This window comes from Papaver somniferum, chromosome 7, assembly GCF_003573695.1.
Source record: "Papaver somniferum cultivar HN1 chromosome 7, ASM357369v1, whole genome shotgun sequence".
NCBI classification, from domain to species: domain Eukaryota; kingdom Viridiplantae; phylum Streptophyta; class Magnoliopsida; order Ranunculales; family Papaveraceae; genus Papaver; species Papaver somniferum.
In genome coordinates, this window is record NC_039364.1 from 253443715 (window position 1) to 253459025 (window position 15311).

Here is a 15311-nt window from a genome sequence, read left to right on the forward strand (position 1 = left end):
GAGTTTATCTAGTTTACAATTTAGTCTCAGAAATCAATTTCTGACTTATAATGAAGTGTGTAGACTTTTTTGATTTAATGTAAATAAAATTTAACATTTTTATGAACTCTTTCGTTTTGTGTTGGCTTTGTCTTTCTATTTGATTCAAGATAGATGAAATTCGTTAGGATTTGGATTAGTTCTGCTTGGTCTTTCGTCCTTCTTCTATTGTGAAATTTGACTTCCTTCATATGTTCTTGAATCATTTTTTTTGATAAGTCAAAAATTTGTATTAATAGATAACAAAATTTACAAATAGTAATTTACAAGAAAAGAGGTCACAACAACCCAAAAAACTTGTAAACTATTTGAAACGATAATAAGAAACATTCGGATATTCAACTGAATTTAATAAAGGTGGTCTTCCAACATAATGTACTCCCACTTCATTAGCAAGTAGACAACCGCGCTTGGCCGTTTTATCTGCTGCAAAATTCGCCTCCCTAAAAGTGTGGATGAACCTTATAGACACATAATGCCTACAAATTGCCAACCATCTACTCCTTGAAAACCAAGGGATAGAAGAATTTTTGAAAGCTTCAACCACGCTAAAAGAATCTGATCGCACACAAATACGCTCAAAACCCCATTGCATAGCCCACTCCAACCCAACAATAATTCCATAAAGTTCAGCCAAAAAATTTGTGGTAACTCCAAGGCCAATACTCATAGCTCCGATAACTGCACAATTTGCGTCCCTAGCCACCACTCCCGCTCCTACAATGCCTGGGTTACCCCGCGCCGCGCCATCACAACAGATCTGGAGTTCGTTCTCATCTGGAGGCTGCCAAAAAACCTCCACCGGTTGCTGGTGCTTGACACTCCTATGGACCACTCGAAAATAATCAAGCAGCAAAACGTCTTCAGCACAATTTTGCATATATCCCCTAAGCCGAATAAAATATTCTTGAATTAGCTTTACCACCCTCTTGAAAAATAAACTCCAGCTAGGTTGTTGACGTTGAAAAACAACCCTATTACGTGCTGCCCACAGCTCAGACCTGATAACAAGATTGGCAAGTCTCCACAGATCGCGAATCATAGTACTCCTTCCTTGCGCTGCTTTACAAGACACCACAAGATTATCATTAGGCGTTAAATTAAAAACATCATCTATCCAGTTCCAAGCGCGGCCAGCAAAGCTGTAATGGAAAAGGATATAGTCTAGAGATTTTTACGCAACTCCACACAAGCTACAACGACTTGCAAGCTGAATTTTGAATCTGGATTGGAGAATATCATACGTTGCACAAGCATTACGCATGAATTTCCAATTTAGGGCAGCCAATGTAGGGTGAACTTCTTTCCTCCATAAAATAGCAGCGCCATCAAACTTGGGATATTTCTGACGAATTAATTCTTTCGCAGAACTGACAATCAAATCACCTTTGAACTCCGGCATCCATATGCGTACATCACCACCACCAATGGGTGTAGAAATTGGCATATGTTCTTGAATCAACATACATAGAAATGTAATTTTTACTAGACGTACTGCCTTAGAACATATTAATTGTGATTACAATACATTTTTTAAACTTTTTATGTTGAAGATGAGTTTATCTAGTTTACAATTTAGTCTCAGAAATCAACTTCCGACTTATAACAAAGTGTGTAGACTTTTTTTGAGCTAACGTATAAAAAATTCAACATTTTTAGGAACTCCTTATTTTTGTATTGGCTTTGTCTTTCAATTTGATTCAAATAGATGAAATTTTTTAGAATTTGGATTAATTCTGGCTGGTCTTTCATCCTTCTTCTATTGTGAAATTTGACCTCCTTCATATTTTCTTGGATCAACGTACATAGAAATGCAATTTTTACTAGACGTATTGCCTTAGAACATATTAATTGTAATTACAATACATTTTTCAAACTTTTTCTGCTAAAGATGAGTTTATCTAGTTTACAATTTAGTCTTAGAAATCAGCTTCCGACTTATAACGAAGTGTGTAGACTTTTTTGAGTTAACGTAAATAAAATTCAAAAATTTTATGAACTCTTTCTTCTTGGGTTGGCTTTGTCTTTCTATTTTATTCAAGATAGATAAATTTGTTAGGATTTGGATTAGTTCTGGCTGGTCTTTCATCTTCTTCTATTGTGAAATTTGACTTCCTTCATATTTTCTTGAATCAACGTACATAAAAATGCAATTTTTACTAGACGTAATGCCTTAGAACATATTATTTTTGATTACAATACATTTCTCAAACTTTTTCTGTTAAAGATGAGTTTATCTGGTTTACAATTTAGTTTCAGAAATCAATTTCAGACTTATAACGAAGTGTGTTGACTTTTTTGAGTTAACGTATATAAAATTCAACATTTTTATGAACTCTTTATTTTTGTGTTGGTTTTGTCTTTCTATTTCATTCAAGATACATGAAATTTTTTAGGATTTGGATTAGTTCTGCATGGCCTTTCATCCCTCTTCCATTGTGAAATTTGACTTCCTTCATATTTTGTTGAATCAACGTACATAGAAATGCAATTTTTACTAGAGCTATTTCCTTAGAACATAGTAATTGTAACTAAAATACATTTTTCAAACTTTTTCTGTTAAAGATGAGTTTATCTAGTTTACAATTTAGTCTCAGCAATCAATTTCCGACTTATAACGAAGTGCGTAGACTTTTTTGAGTTAAGTTATAAAATTCAACATTTTTATGAAGTCTTTCTTTTTATGTTGGCTATGTCTTTCCATTTGATTCAAGATTAGATGAAATTTGTTAGGATTTGGATTAGTACTTCTTGGTCTTTCATCCTTCTTCTATTGTGAAATTTGGTTTCTTTCATATTTTCTTGAATCAACGTACGTAGAAATGCAATTTTTAATAGACGTAATGCCATAGAACATATTATTTGTGATTATAATACATTTTTCAAACTTTTTCGGCTAAAGATGACTTTATCTAGTTTACAATTTAGCCTCAGAAATCAATTTCCGACTTATAACGAAGTGTGTAGCCTTTTTTGAGTTAACGTATATAAAATTCAACATTTTTATGAACTCTTTCTTTTTGTGTTGGTTTTGTCTTTCAATTTGATTCAAATAGATGAAATTTGTTAGAATTTGGATTAGTTCTTGCTGGTCTTTCATCCTTCTTCTATCATGAAATTTGACTTCCTTCATATTTTCTTGAATCAATGTAAATAGAAATGCAATTTTTACTAGATGTAATGCCTTAGAACATATTATTTATGATTACAATACAGTTTTCAAACTTTTTTTGTTAAAGATGAGTTTATCTAGTTTAAAATTTAGTTTCAAAAATCAATTTCAGACTTATAACGAAGTGTGTAGACTTTTTTGAGTTAACATATATAAAATTCAACATTTTCATGAACTCTTTCCTTTTGTGTTGGTTTTGTCTTTCTATTTCATTCAAGATACATGAAATTCGTTAGGATTTGGATTAGTTCTGCATGGTCTTTCATCCTTCTTCTATTGTGAAATTTGACTTCCTTCATATTTTCTTGGATCAACGTACATAGAAATGCAATTTTTACTAGAGCTATTGCCTTAGAACATATTTATTGTAATAACAATACATTTTTCAAACTTTTTCTGTTAAAGATGAGTTTATCTAGTCTACAATTTAGTCTCAGAAATCAATTTCCGACTTATAACGAAATGTGTAAATTTTTTGAGTCAACATTTTTATGAACTCTTTCTTTTTGTGTTGGCTTTGTCTTTCTATTTGATTCAAGATAGATGAAATTTGTTAGGATTTGGATTAGTTCTTCTTGGTCTTTCATCCTTCTTCTATTGTGAAATTTGCCTTCCTCTATATTTTCTTGAATCAACGTACATAGAAATGCAATTTTTACTAGATGTAATGCCTTAGAACATATTATTTGTGATTATAATACATTTTTCAAACTTTTTCTGTTAAAGATGAGTTTATCTAGTTTACAATTTAGTCTCAGAATCCAATTTCCGACTTATAACGAAGTGTGTAGCTTTTTTTTTGAGTTAATGTATATAAAATTCAACATTTTATGATCTCTTTCTTTTTGTGTTGGTTTTTTCTTTCAATTTGATTCAAATAGATTTAATTTGTTAGAATTTGGATTAGTTCTGGCTGGTCAGGATGTTGATTGAAACGAGTCTTCGAGCTTTAGCTGGGAGAGGAATAACCGTTTGTAAAAAGGGTTGTTTAATGAGACTTACTTGAGCTCGGAACCTTTTAAGGTATGCTGCCGGGCTCTCTCTGGGAAGTTGTGTCACATCTGCAAGCTGTTGATACGACAACAGGTAATCTTCGGGATTGGATGGCTTGTTGGAGATTCTTTCATGTATTGAAATCAGCGAAGGACATACTCCCAGCGTTGCCTTGTTGTCGTGTATCCACGAGCGTCCCAGGACCATATCATAATTCAGATATTCTTTGACTATGTACAATTTAGCATGCGTCAGAGCATCACCCACTTTAACTTCAAGATCAATGTATCCATAGGCATATCTAAATTCTCCTTCTGAATTCCTGATTACGGTTGAGCTGTGAATAGCTTCCTGTTTTGAAATCTTTGCGGCTTTCAAAGTCTTGACAGTAATGATGTTGAATTCAGAGGCCGCATCGATCAATGTGTTGTCGAACTCGACATCCTTCAAACGAGTGACGGTCAAGAGTCCCCAATTCCCCTTGTTAGTTGCGTCTTCCAGGAAAGACTGAGGTTTCGAAATTGTTTCCCCTTCTGGATACAAACGTCTGCCTGAGACAATACGATTAAGGGATGTAAATATGTCTTGACGCTGCACCTTGGAGAAATACAGGATTTCACATAAATGCTCCATCGAAGACTGTACAGTTTTTCGAACCGAATCCCCGGAAATCATGCAGCTCCTAATAGGAAGAGGATCCCTATGAACACCTTTGTTTCCTAACTGGAGTTCTCCTGTCTCTACCTTTTCTCTGAAATGTGCTTCAATTTGTTGCAATCCTTGGTCGGGTGATGGACGAACCTATGGTAACGGCAATATTTGGGATTTGCCATCTCTTCCTCGGTCGGCGGACGTCTGATAGGGGGTAGCTTGATCGCGTTATCTTGAATACATGCCTCAAAGAGTTCTATGACTTCATTCATGGGAAATGGGAAGTAAGGAACTGTATCTTCAGTTTCTTGTACGGGAGTCTTGCCCGCTCCCTTTCGAGATGAAGTTGTCTGCGCTGGAGCTGCACGCTTGGGTTGTTGTTCTGTTGCTGAAGCTTTCCTTTTTCCTCCTTCGCCCACCACGCTCACATAAGGACCAGTGTTATGAGACGCCTGCTTCCTCGACTCTCACGTGTATCTTCGTTTCAATCAATTCTGGTTCTCTCCAAAAATGCTGGGGTCGTTGTGGCTGAACGCTTAGCGGCTTCATGGAGCTCAGAAAATGTTTGAAAGCCCAAATTCTCTAACAAAGCACGGTATATGGGAACCATTTCATTAATGCATAACTCCACCAACTGGCATTCGGTGACATTCAGATCATGAAAATCCAACGCTTGAATCTTGAATCTCTTAACGAAGTCGTTTGGATGTTCGTTGTTTCATTGAAAGATTCTCCCCAAGTCTGAAAAGGTGATCCGCTCAGACACGAAGAAATACTTCATGTAGAAGGCACTGACCATCTCACTCCAATTGGATATGCTGCTAGGTGCGATGTTGTTGTACCAGGTGTACGCTCTTCCAGTAAGCGACTTTGAGAACTCTTTCAGGCGGAGAACATGATTATATTCATGTTCCCCTAAAGATTCCAGAAATCGAGAGATATGTTCACGAGTGTTACCAGTACCATCATAAAGGGAGAACTGAAGAGAGATGTATCCTTTTCGAAGGGGAATTTGTTGCACGTCTTGAGGGTACGGAGGTTGATGCTGGTGCATGTCCATTGGATTTACTTTGCCCCGGTTTTGAAGGAGTCGCTCCATGTCTTCACGTGTGACGAAGTTGGACGGCTGGTTCATTTCCCACGGGCGTTTAGGGGCAACATGAGCTTCTTCATCCATGTAGGCACGTGCTGCTGAAGTGCCTGCTCCGGGTGTGTTGAAGATGCTCCTTGTTGGCTCCAGAGGTTGTGGTGACTCTTGCGGTAATCACTATGTTAATGTTTTGAGAAAAGTAAGTACCTCTTTCTAAGTTAAATCCATGTCCGTCTGAGCCTTAGCAAGAACTTCCTGCCTTTCCATCAAATCCCCAATGGTAATAGGGGGTTGTCCTGCTCTTGTTCCTCCAGCCCCTCGTCCTGACGGAGGAGTGGCAGTTGCTCTGGTGACGACTGGAGGCGTTACACTTGAAGAAATGCCAGGGTTTGCGGCTGCTCTGGCTCTAGTGATAGGAGGTGTCACACCCACTGGAATATCCCCTGCTCCGCTGGTGTCGGTGGTAGAGAACGTAATTCCACGATATGCATTGATCGTATTGACGGGCTGTACGGTAACGCCACTGACCGGGATATCGACGCTGAGAGTGTTGTCAGCATTAGTTCCATCGAAATTGGTTGCTGACCCAGACCTAAGATCCATCATTTCGAAATTAATAATATTGAATTTAGTTTTGAAGAAATTGACTTCACAACCGAGAGATTAATCTCCCACTGTGGTCGCCAATTGTTTATGGGTGAAAACTGTTTCTACTGGTTTTGGTAAATTTGGGTGTGTGTGGATGAGAAACGCATCTAAACCCTAAAAAAATGCACTGCACGGGCGTGCTTTTGATTCGAGAGATCAATCTATACATTTCTGGCCTAAACCAAGAAATGGTCGTTCCAGACTTGCTTCGGTCACAAAGTGAAGGAGATATGGTTGATCTTAGGGAGGGAAGCGAAGAAGGTGTTGAGATTATGAAGGTGTTGAGATTATGAAGGTGTTGGCTATTTATGACTTGTATCAGAATGTTGAAATGGCTTGCACAATGTAAGCTATCAGTTCTGGGTGTTTTCTTGATACTGATGACAACACTTGATTTTTTCTGTGTTGTTTGAAGATAGGTCGAAGAACCTATTTATACAAGTCATTTGAGCGCAACCCTCATCTCATAGGAAGTTGAGTGATGGAGTAGTGGGGTATGTAGGTGATTGTCACACGGTCACGCCTTTGTTCACTTCCCTCATCATCGTTAATCATCCATGCCTCCTGACACGTTCTCGTAATGGGCGCGTTGCACGCCGCACGCTGTAAACCGCCAGACCAATACCCCTGTAAGTATCCCACAGTTTGTGACATGTTTAATGTCTCGAATGAGTGGGTCAGGTCGTGGGACCCGCCGCAGGAAATAGCATACGGTGTTATTAACTTAAATAACTGAGTTATTTATGAAATTGATATTCATGAAATATCGTGTATGTTCGATGCATGTAATGCATCGTTTTAAAGCAAGCAGCTCAAAACAATCGATATGCACAAAGCATCGCTGTTTTAATGCTTGATTGAATAAGTCGCGGATGAAGCGTCTTAAAATGGCAGCACGTCCAACCATCTTTGAGTGATCGTCTGGAAGCTGCATGGGCGGGCCACCATCTGGTCGATCACTCCCTGTGACAGAGTGGCGGACGGTGATTATTGAGGCGCTTCATTGATCACCTAATTTTTAATCCAAGCCGTCCGACCAAGATGGCAAAGTTGGACGGACGAGATGATTTACGACACATATTTGCTTCCGTTGATGGATTTGGAGGTGTGCAACATCCCCTCTTTGGCTTGACCGAATCTAAGCATGGCCGCTAATTTTGGTGGGACTAACCAGGCATGCGTGTAGACGGTTCGCTGGCGTGCATGCCTATACCTCTCGGTCCCACAAAGATTCGATCTGGGCCACTCAATTTGACCGGCAAAGATGAGTGGTCGTGATCGATTTGCGATTGAAATATATTGTCGCAAAGGTTTCAAAGTCGTGTGGCATGCCTCCTTTCGAGGAAACGGGCCCTAGTCTGCATAGGTCGTCCGGTCACACGGAAAGGTGGGCCCATGATGATCACGTTGACATCCTTGGGACCTCTTAAGTATATACGCCCTCCGTTTAGGCTGGCGAAGATGGATGGTCATGATCGAACTACGACAGATGTGCATTGCCGCAAACCCTAATTAGGGTTTTGAATCAGTCACGCACACGTGACTTTGGCCAAACGGTTTGGCAAGCCGTGACCTCCTTTGGGGAAATCGATCACGTGGGGCCCATGTTGGGTCGACGGTGAACTTGCGTGCACCTTTCTGATGGTCCTAAATGCGATCTAAGACATCCAAATAGGCTGGCTAAGTTGGATGGTTGTGATCGATTTAAGACGCTAGTGAAATTCCGCGACCCTTAGAAGCATCACGCTTTGCCATGGTTTGAGCAATCGTTTCATTGCTTCATGGCCTCGCCGTGAGAAAACCGATTGGGTGAAGGATAAGTGCGCCTGCCAACGTGTGCGTTAGCGCTTCCATGATCATTCATGGGATGATCTAATCCGTCCAACCAGGCTGGCAAAGTTGGACGGTTGTGATGGTTTTAAGGCTGCCCTGAACAGTCTATGCTCGTCGAGCTTCTCCCAAAACAACGCAGTTACTCAACTTTGGGTTAGCGTTTGATGGCGCTGGGGGGAGTATGGTGATTGTTCGACCGGCTAGGGCATAAGTGGGCCCTCCGGCGTCATCGCAACAGTTGCCTATTTTGCCAGGGTTTGGCCAGACATGTTAAATTGTGCGGCCAACTTGCGTGGCCGCGATCGTTTCTGACACTGATATGGACAGTCCAGAATACGTTCGATCCAGCTGTTTTTTAATTGAAAGCGCGTCGATTCAAAATTCTCTTTGTCAGAGTGATGCAGCCTGTACGGGCACTTCATGCATATCTCAAAATTGGCACTTGGAGATTGATGTTACTCTGCTGAGAGTGAACACTCAGTCGTCGTGTCAAGCTAATAATGAGAGTTCGGCTAGGAACAACACAGAAAATACTAGGCAAATCATGCATTAATTAATAATGCTAAAAAATTCACAGAATAATTGGGATTGTTGTTGCACGCACCATTCTGGGTGAATTTTTGTATTTATTGAATTGCTTCGAATAAATAAAGTGAAGAGGTTTTCTGCACTCATCACTTATCAAACGAATTTACCCTTTGTAGGATGTCAGCGCATTAAATTTGGTTTTACAATTTTAGCCCTGAACTAAAATCCACAATCAACAGTTCTTGAATCAACAAACATAGAAATGTAATTTTTACTAGACGTACTGCCTTAGAACATATTAATTGTGATTACAATACATTTTTAAACTTTTTCTGTTAAAGATGAGTTTATCTAGTTTACAATTGATTCACAGAAATCAACTTCCGACTTATAACGAAGTGTGTAGACTTTTTTGAGTTAACGTAAATATAATTCAACATTTTTATGAACTCTTTCTTTTTGTGTAAGCTTTATCTTTCTATTTGATTGAAGATAGATAAAATTTGTTAGGATTTGGATTAGTTCTGCTTGGTCTTTCGTCCTTCTTCTATTGTGAAATTTGACTTCATATATTCTTGAATCAACATACATAGAAATGTAATTTTTACTAGACGTACTGCCTTATAACATATTAATTGTGATTACAATACATTTTTAAACTTTTCGTGTTAAAGCTGAGTTTATCTAGTTTACAATTTAGTCTCAGAAATCAACTTCCGACTTATAACAAAGTGTGTAGACTTTTTTGAGTTAATGTATAAAAAATTCAACATTTTTATGAACTCTTTATTTCTGTATTGGCTTTGTCTTTCAATTTGATTCAAATAGCTGAAATTTGTTAGAATTTGGATTAGTTCTGGATGGTCTTTCATCCTTCTTCTATTTTGAAATTTGACTTCCTTCATATTTTCTTGAATTAATGTACATAGAAATGCACCTTAGAACATATTATTTGTGATTACAATACATTTTTCAAACTTTTTCTGTTAAAGATGAGTTTATCTAGTTTACGATTTAGTTTAAGAAATCAATTTCAGACTTGTAACAAAGTGTGTAGACTTTTTTGAGTTAACATATATAAAATTCAACATTTTTATGAACTCTTTCTTTTTGTGTTGGTTTTGTCTTTCTATTTCATTCAAGATACATGAAATTTGTTAGGATCTGGATTAGTTCTGCATGGTCTTTCATCCTTCTTCTATTGTGAAATTTGACTTCCTTCATATTTTCTTGAATCAACGTACATAGAAATGCAATTTTTACTAGAGATAGTTCCTTAGAACATATTAATTGTAATTACAATACATTTTTCAAACTTTTTCTATTAAAGATGAGTTTATCTAGTTTACAATTTAGTCTCAGAAATCAATTTCCGACTTATAACGAAGTGTGTAGACTTTTTTGAGTTAACGTATATAAAATTCAAAAATTTTATGAACTCTTTCTTTTTGTGTTGGCTTTGTCTTTCTATTTGATTCAAGATAGATAAAATTTATTAGGATTTGGATTAGTTCTGCATGGTCTTTCATCTTTCTTTTATTGTGAAATTTGACTTCTTTCATATTTTCATGAATCAACGTACATAGAAATGCAATTTTTACTAGAGGTATTGCCTTAGAACATATTAATTGTAATTACAATACATTTTTCAAACTTTTTTGTTAAAGATGACTTTATCTAGTTTACAATTTAGTCTCAGCAATCAATTTCCGACTTATAACGAAGTGTGTATACTTTTTTGAGTTAACGTGTATAAAATTCAACATTTTTATGAACTCTTTCTTTTTGTGTTGGCTTTGTCTTTCTATTTGATTCATGATTGATCAAATTTATTAGGATTTGGATTAGTTCTTCTTGGTCTTTCATCCTTCTTCTATTGTCAAATTTGCATTCCTTCATATTTTCTTTATTTTTTTTGCTAAGTCCAATGGTAATAGTTTGCTAATACGATGTTGATAATTTGTGAAACTACAAATCCATTTTTAGTCTGCTAATATGATGTTAATAATTTGTAAACTAATATGATGTACTGCCTTAGAACATATTAATTGTAATTACAATACATTTTTCAAACTTTTTCTGTTAAAGATGAGTTTATCTAGTTTACAATTTAGTCTCAGCAATCAATTTCCGACTTATAACGAAGTGTGTATACTTTTTTGAGTTAACGTGTATAAAATTCAACATTTTTATGAACTCTTTATTTTTGTGTTGGCTTTGTCTTTCTATTTAATTCAAGATAGATGAAATTTTTTAGGATTTGGATTAGTTCTGCTTGGTCTTTCGTCCTTCTTCTATTGTGAAATTTGACTTCCTTCATATGTTCTTGAATCAACATACATAAAAATGTAATTTTTACTAGACGTACTGCCTTAGAACATATTAATTGTTTTTACAATACACTTTTTAAACTTTTTCTGTTAAAGATGAGTTTATCTAGTTTACAATTTAGTCTCAGAAATCAACTTCCGACTTATAACGAAGTGTGTAGACCTTTTTGAGTTAACGTATATAAAATTCAACATTTTTATGAACTCTTTCTTTTGGTGTTGGCTTTGTCTTTCTATTTGATTCAGGATAGATGAAATTTGTTAGGATTTGGATTAGTTTTGCTTGGTCTTTCATCCTTCTTCTATTGTGAAATTTGACTTCCTTCATATTTTCTTGAATCAACGTATATAGAAATGCAATTTTTACTAGACGTAGTGCATAAGAACAAATTAATTGTAATTACAATACATTTTTCAAACTTTTTCTGTTAAAGATTAGTTATCTAGTTTACAATATAGTCTCGGAAATCAATTTCTGACTTATAACGAAGTGTGTAGACTTTTTTGAGTTAACGTATATAAAATTCAACATTTTTATGAACTTTTTCTTTTTGTGTTGGCTTTGTCTTTCTATTTGATTCAAGATAGATGAAATTTGTTAGGATTTGGATTAGTTCTGCATGGTCTTTCATCCTTCTTCTATTGTGAAATTTGACTTCCTTCATATATTCTTGAATTAATGTACATAGAAATGCAATTTTTACTAGATGTACTGCCTTAGAACATAATAATTGTGATTACAATACATTTTTCAAACTTTTTATATTAAAGATTAATTTATCCAGTTTACAATTTAGTCTCAGAAATCAACTTCCGACTTATAACGAAGTGTGTAGACTTTTTTGAGTTAACGTATAAAAAATTTAAAATTTTTATGAATTCTTTATTTTTGTATTGTCCTTGTCTTTCAATTTGATTCAAATAGATGAAATTCGTTAGGATTTGGATTAGTTCTGCTTGGTCTTTCGTCCTTCTTCTATTGTGAAATTCAACTTCCTTCATATGTTCTTGAATCATTATACATAGAAATGTAATTTTTACTAGACTTACTGCCTTAGAACATATTAATTGTGATTACAATACATTTTACAAACTTTTTTTTGTTAAAGATGAGTTTATCTAGTTTACAATTTAGTCTCAGAAATCAATTTCCGACTTATGACGAAGTGTGTAGAATTTTTTGAGTTAAAAAATTCAACATTTTTATGCACTCTTTCTTTTTGTGTTGGCTTTGTCTTTCCATTTGATTCAAGATAGATGAAATTTGTTAGGATTTGGATTAGTACTTCTTGGTCTTTCATCCTTCTTCTATTGTGAAATTTTCCTTCCTTCATATTTTCTTGAATCAACGTGTATAGAAATGCAATTTTTACTAGATGTAGTGCATTAGAACATATTAATTGTAATTACAATACATTTTTCAAACCTTTTCAGTTAAAGATGAGTTTATCTAGTTTACAATTTAGTCTCAGAAATCAATTTCCGACTTATAACGAAGTGTGTAGACTTTTTTGAGTTAACGTATATAAAATTCAACAATTTTATGAACTCTTTGTTTTTGTGTTGGCTTTCTCTTTCTATTTGATTCAACATAGATGAAATTTGTTAGGCTTTGGATTAGTTCTGCTTGGTCTTTCATCCATCTTCTATTGTGAAATTTGACTTCCTTTATATTTTCTTGAATCAACGTACATAGAAATGCAATTTTTACTAGACGTATAGCCTTAGAGCATATTAATTGTGATTACTATCAATTTCAAACTTTTTCTGTTAAAGATGAGTTTATCTAGTTTACAATTTAGTCTCAGAAATCAATTTCCAACTTATAACGAAGTGTGTAGACTTTTTTGAGTTAACGTATAAAAAATTCAACATTTATATGAACTCTTTATTTTTGTATTGGCTTTGTCTTTCAATTTCATTCAAGATAGATGAAATTTTTTAGGACTTGGATTAGTTCTTCTTGGTCTTTCATCCTTCTTCTATTGTGAAATTTGACTTCCTTCATATTTTCTTGAATCAACGTATATAGAAATTCAATTTTTACTAGACGTATTGCCTTAAAACATATTAATTGTAATTACAATACATTTTTCGAACTTTTTTTTTGTTAAAGATTAGTTATCTAGGTTACAATTTAGTCTCAGAAATCAATTTCCGACTTATAACGAAGTGTGTAGCCTTTTTTGAGTTAACGTATATAAAATTCAACATTTTTATGAAATCTTTCTTTTTCTGTTGGCTTTGTCTTTCTATTTTATTCAAGATAGATGAAATTTGTTAGGATTTGGATTAGTTCTGGATGGTCTTTCATCCTTCTTCTATTTTGAAATTTGACTTCCTTCATATTTTCTTGAATTAATGTACATAGAAATGCACCTTAGAACATATTATTTGTGATTACAATACATTTTTCAAACTTTTTCTGTTAAAGATGAGTTTATCTAGTTTACGATTTAGTTTAAGAAATCAATTTCAGACTTGTAACAAAGTGTGTAGACTTTTTTGAGTTAACATATATAAAATTCAACATTTTTATGAACTCTTTCTTTTTGTGTTGGTTTTGTCTTTCTATTTCATTCAAGATACATGAAATTTGTTAGGATCTGGATTAGTTCTGCATGGTCTTTCATCCTTCTTCTATTGTGAAATTTGACTTCCTTCATATTTTCTTGAATCAACGTACATAGAAATGCAATTTTTACTAGAGATAGTTCCTTAGAACATATTAATTGTAATTACAATACATTTTTCAAACTTTTTCTATTAAAGATGAGTTTATCTAGTTTACAATTTAGTCTCAGAAATGAATTTCCGACTTATAACGAAGTGTGTAGACTTTTTTGAGTTAACGTATATAAAATTCAAAAATTTTATGAACTCTTTCTTTTTGTGTTGGCTTTGTCTTTCTATTTGATTCAAGATAGATAAAATTTATTAGGATTTGGATTAGTTCTGCATGGTCTTTCATCTTTCTTTTATTGTGAAATTTGACTTCTTTCATATTTTCATGAATCAACGTACATAGAAATGCAATTTTTACTAGAGGTATTGCCTTAGAACATATTAATTGTAATTACAATACATTTTTCAAACTTTTTTGTTAAAGATGACTTTATCTAGTTTACAATTTAGTCTCAGCAATCAATTTCCGACTTATAACGAAGTGTGTATACTTTTTTGAGTTAACGTGTATAAAATTCAACATTTTTATGAACTCTTTCTTTTTGTGTTGGCTTTGTCTTTCTATTTGATTCATGATTGATCAAATTTATTAGGATTTGGATTAGTTCTTCTTGGTCTTTCATCCTTCTTCTATTGTCAAATTTGCATTCCTTCATATTTTCTTTATTTTTTTTGCTAAGTCCAATGGTAATAGTTTGCTAATACGATGTTGATAATTTGTGAAACTACAAATCCATTTTTAGTCTGCTAATATGATGTTAATAATTTGTAAACTAATATGATGTACTGCCTTAGAACATATTAATTGTAATTACAATACATTTTTCAAACTTTTTCTGTTAAAGATGAGTTTATCTAGTTTACAATTTAGTCTCAGCAATCAATTTCCGACTTATAACGAAGTGTGTATACTTTTTTGAGTTAACGTGTATAAAATTCAACATTTTTATGAACTCTTTATTTTTGTGTTGGCTTTGTCTTTCTATTTAATTCAAGATAGATGAAATTTTTTAGGATTTGGATTAGTTCTGCTTGGTCTTTCGTCCTTCTTCTATTGTGAAATTTGACTTCCTTCATATGTTCTTGAATCAACATACATAAAAATGTAATTTTTACTAGACGTACTGCCTTAGAACATATTAATTGTTTTTACAATACACTTTTTAAACTTTTTCTGTTAAAGATGAGTTTATCTAGTTTACAATTTAGTCTCAGAAATCAACTTCCGACTTATAACGAAGTGTGTAGACCTTTTTGAGTTAACGTATATAAAATTCAACATTTTTATGAACTCTTTCTTTTGGTGTTGGCTTTGTCTTTCTATTTGATTCAGGATAGATGA

The 15311-nt window shown here is 34.4% G+C and overlaps 1 protein-coding gene across 1 annotated transcript; it reads right to left on the reverse strand.

The window, feature by feature from the left end:
- Positions 1-343: 343 nt before the first annotated feature.
- LOC113296361 lies at positions 344-1486 on the reverse strand. Its single transcript, XM_026544668.1, has 2 exons — positions 1284-1486; positions 344-1181 (listed from the first exon to the last, which is right to left on the reverse strand). Exons 1-2 carry the CDS (start codon positions 1484-1486, stop codon positions 344-346), a joined length of 1041 nt encoding a protein of 346 aa, XP_026400453.1.
- Between the last annotated feature and the right edge of the window lie 13825 nt (positions 1487-15311).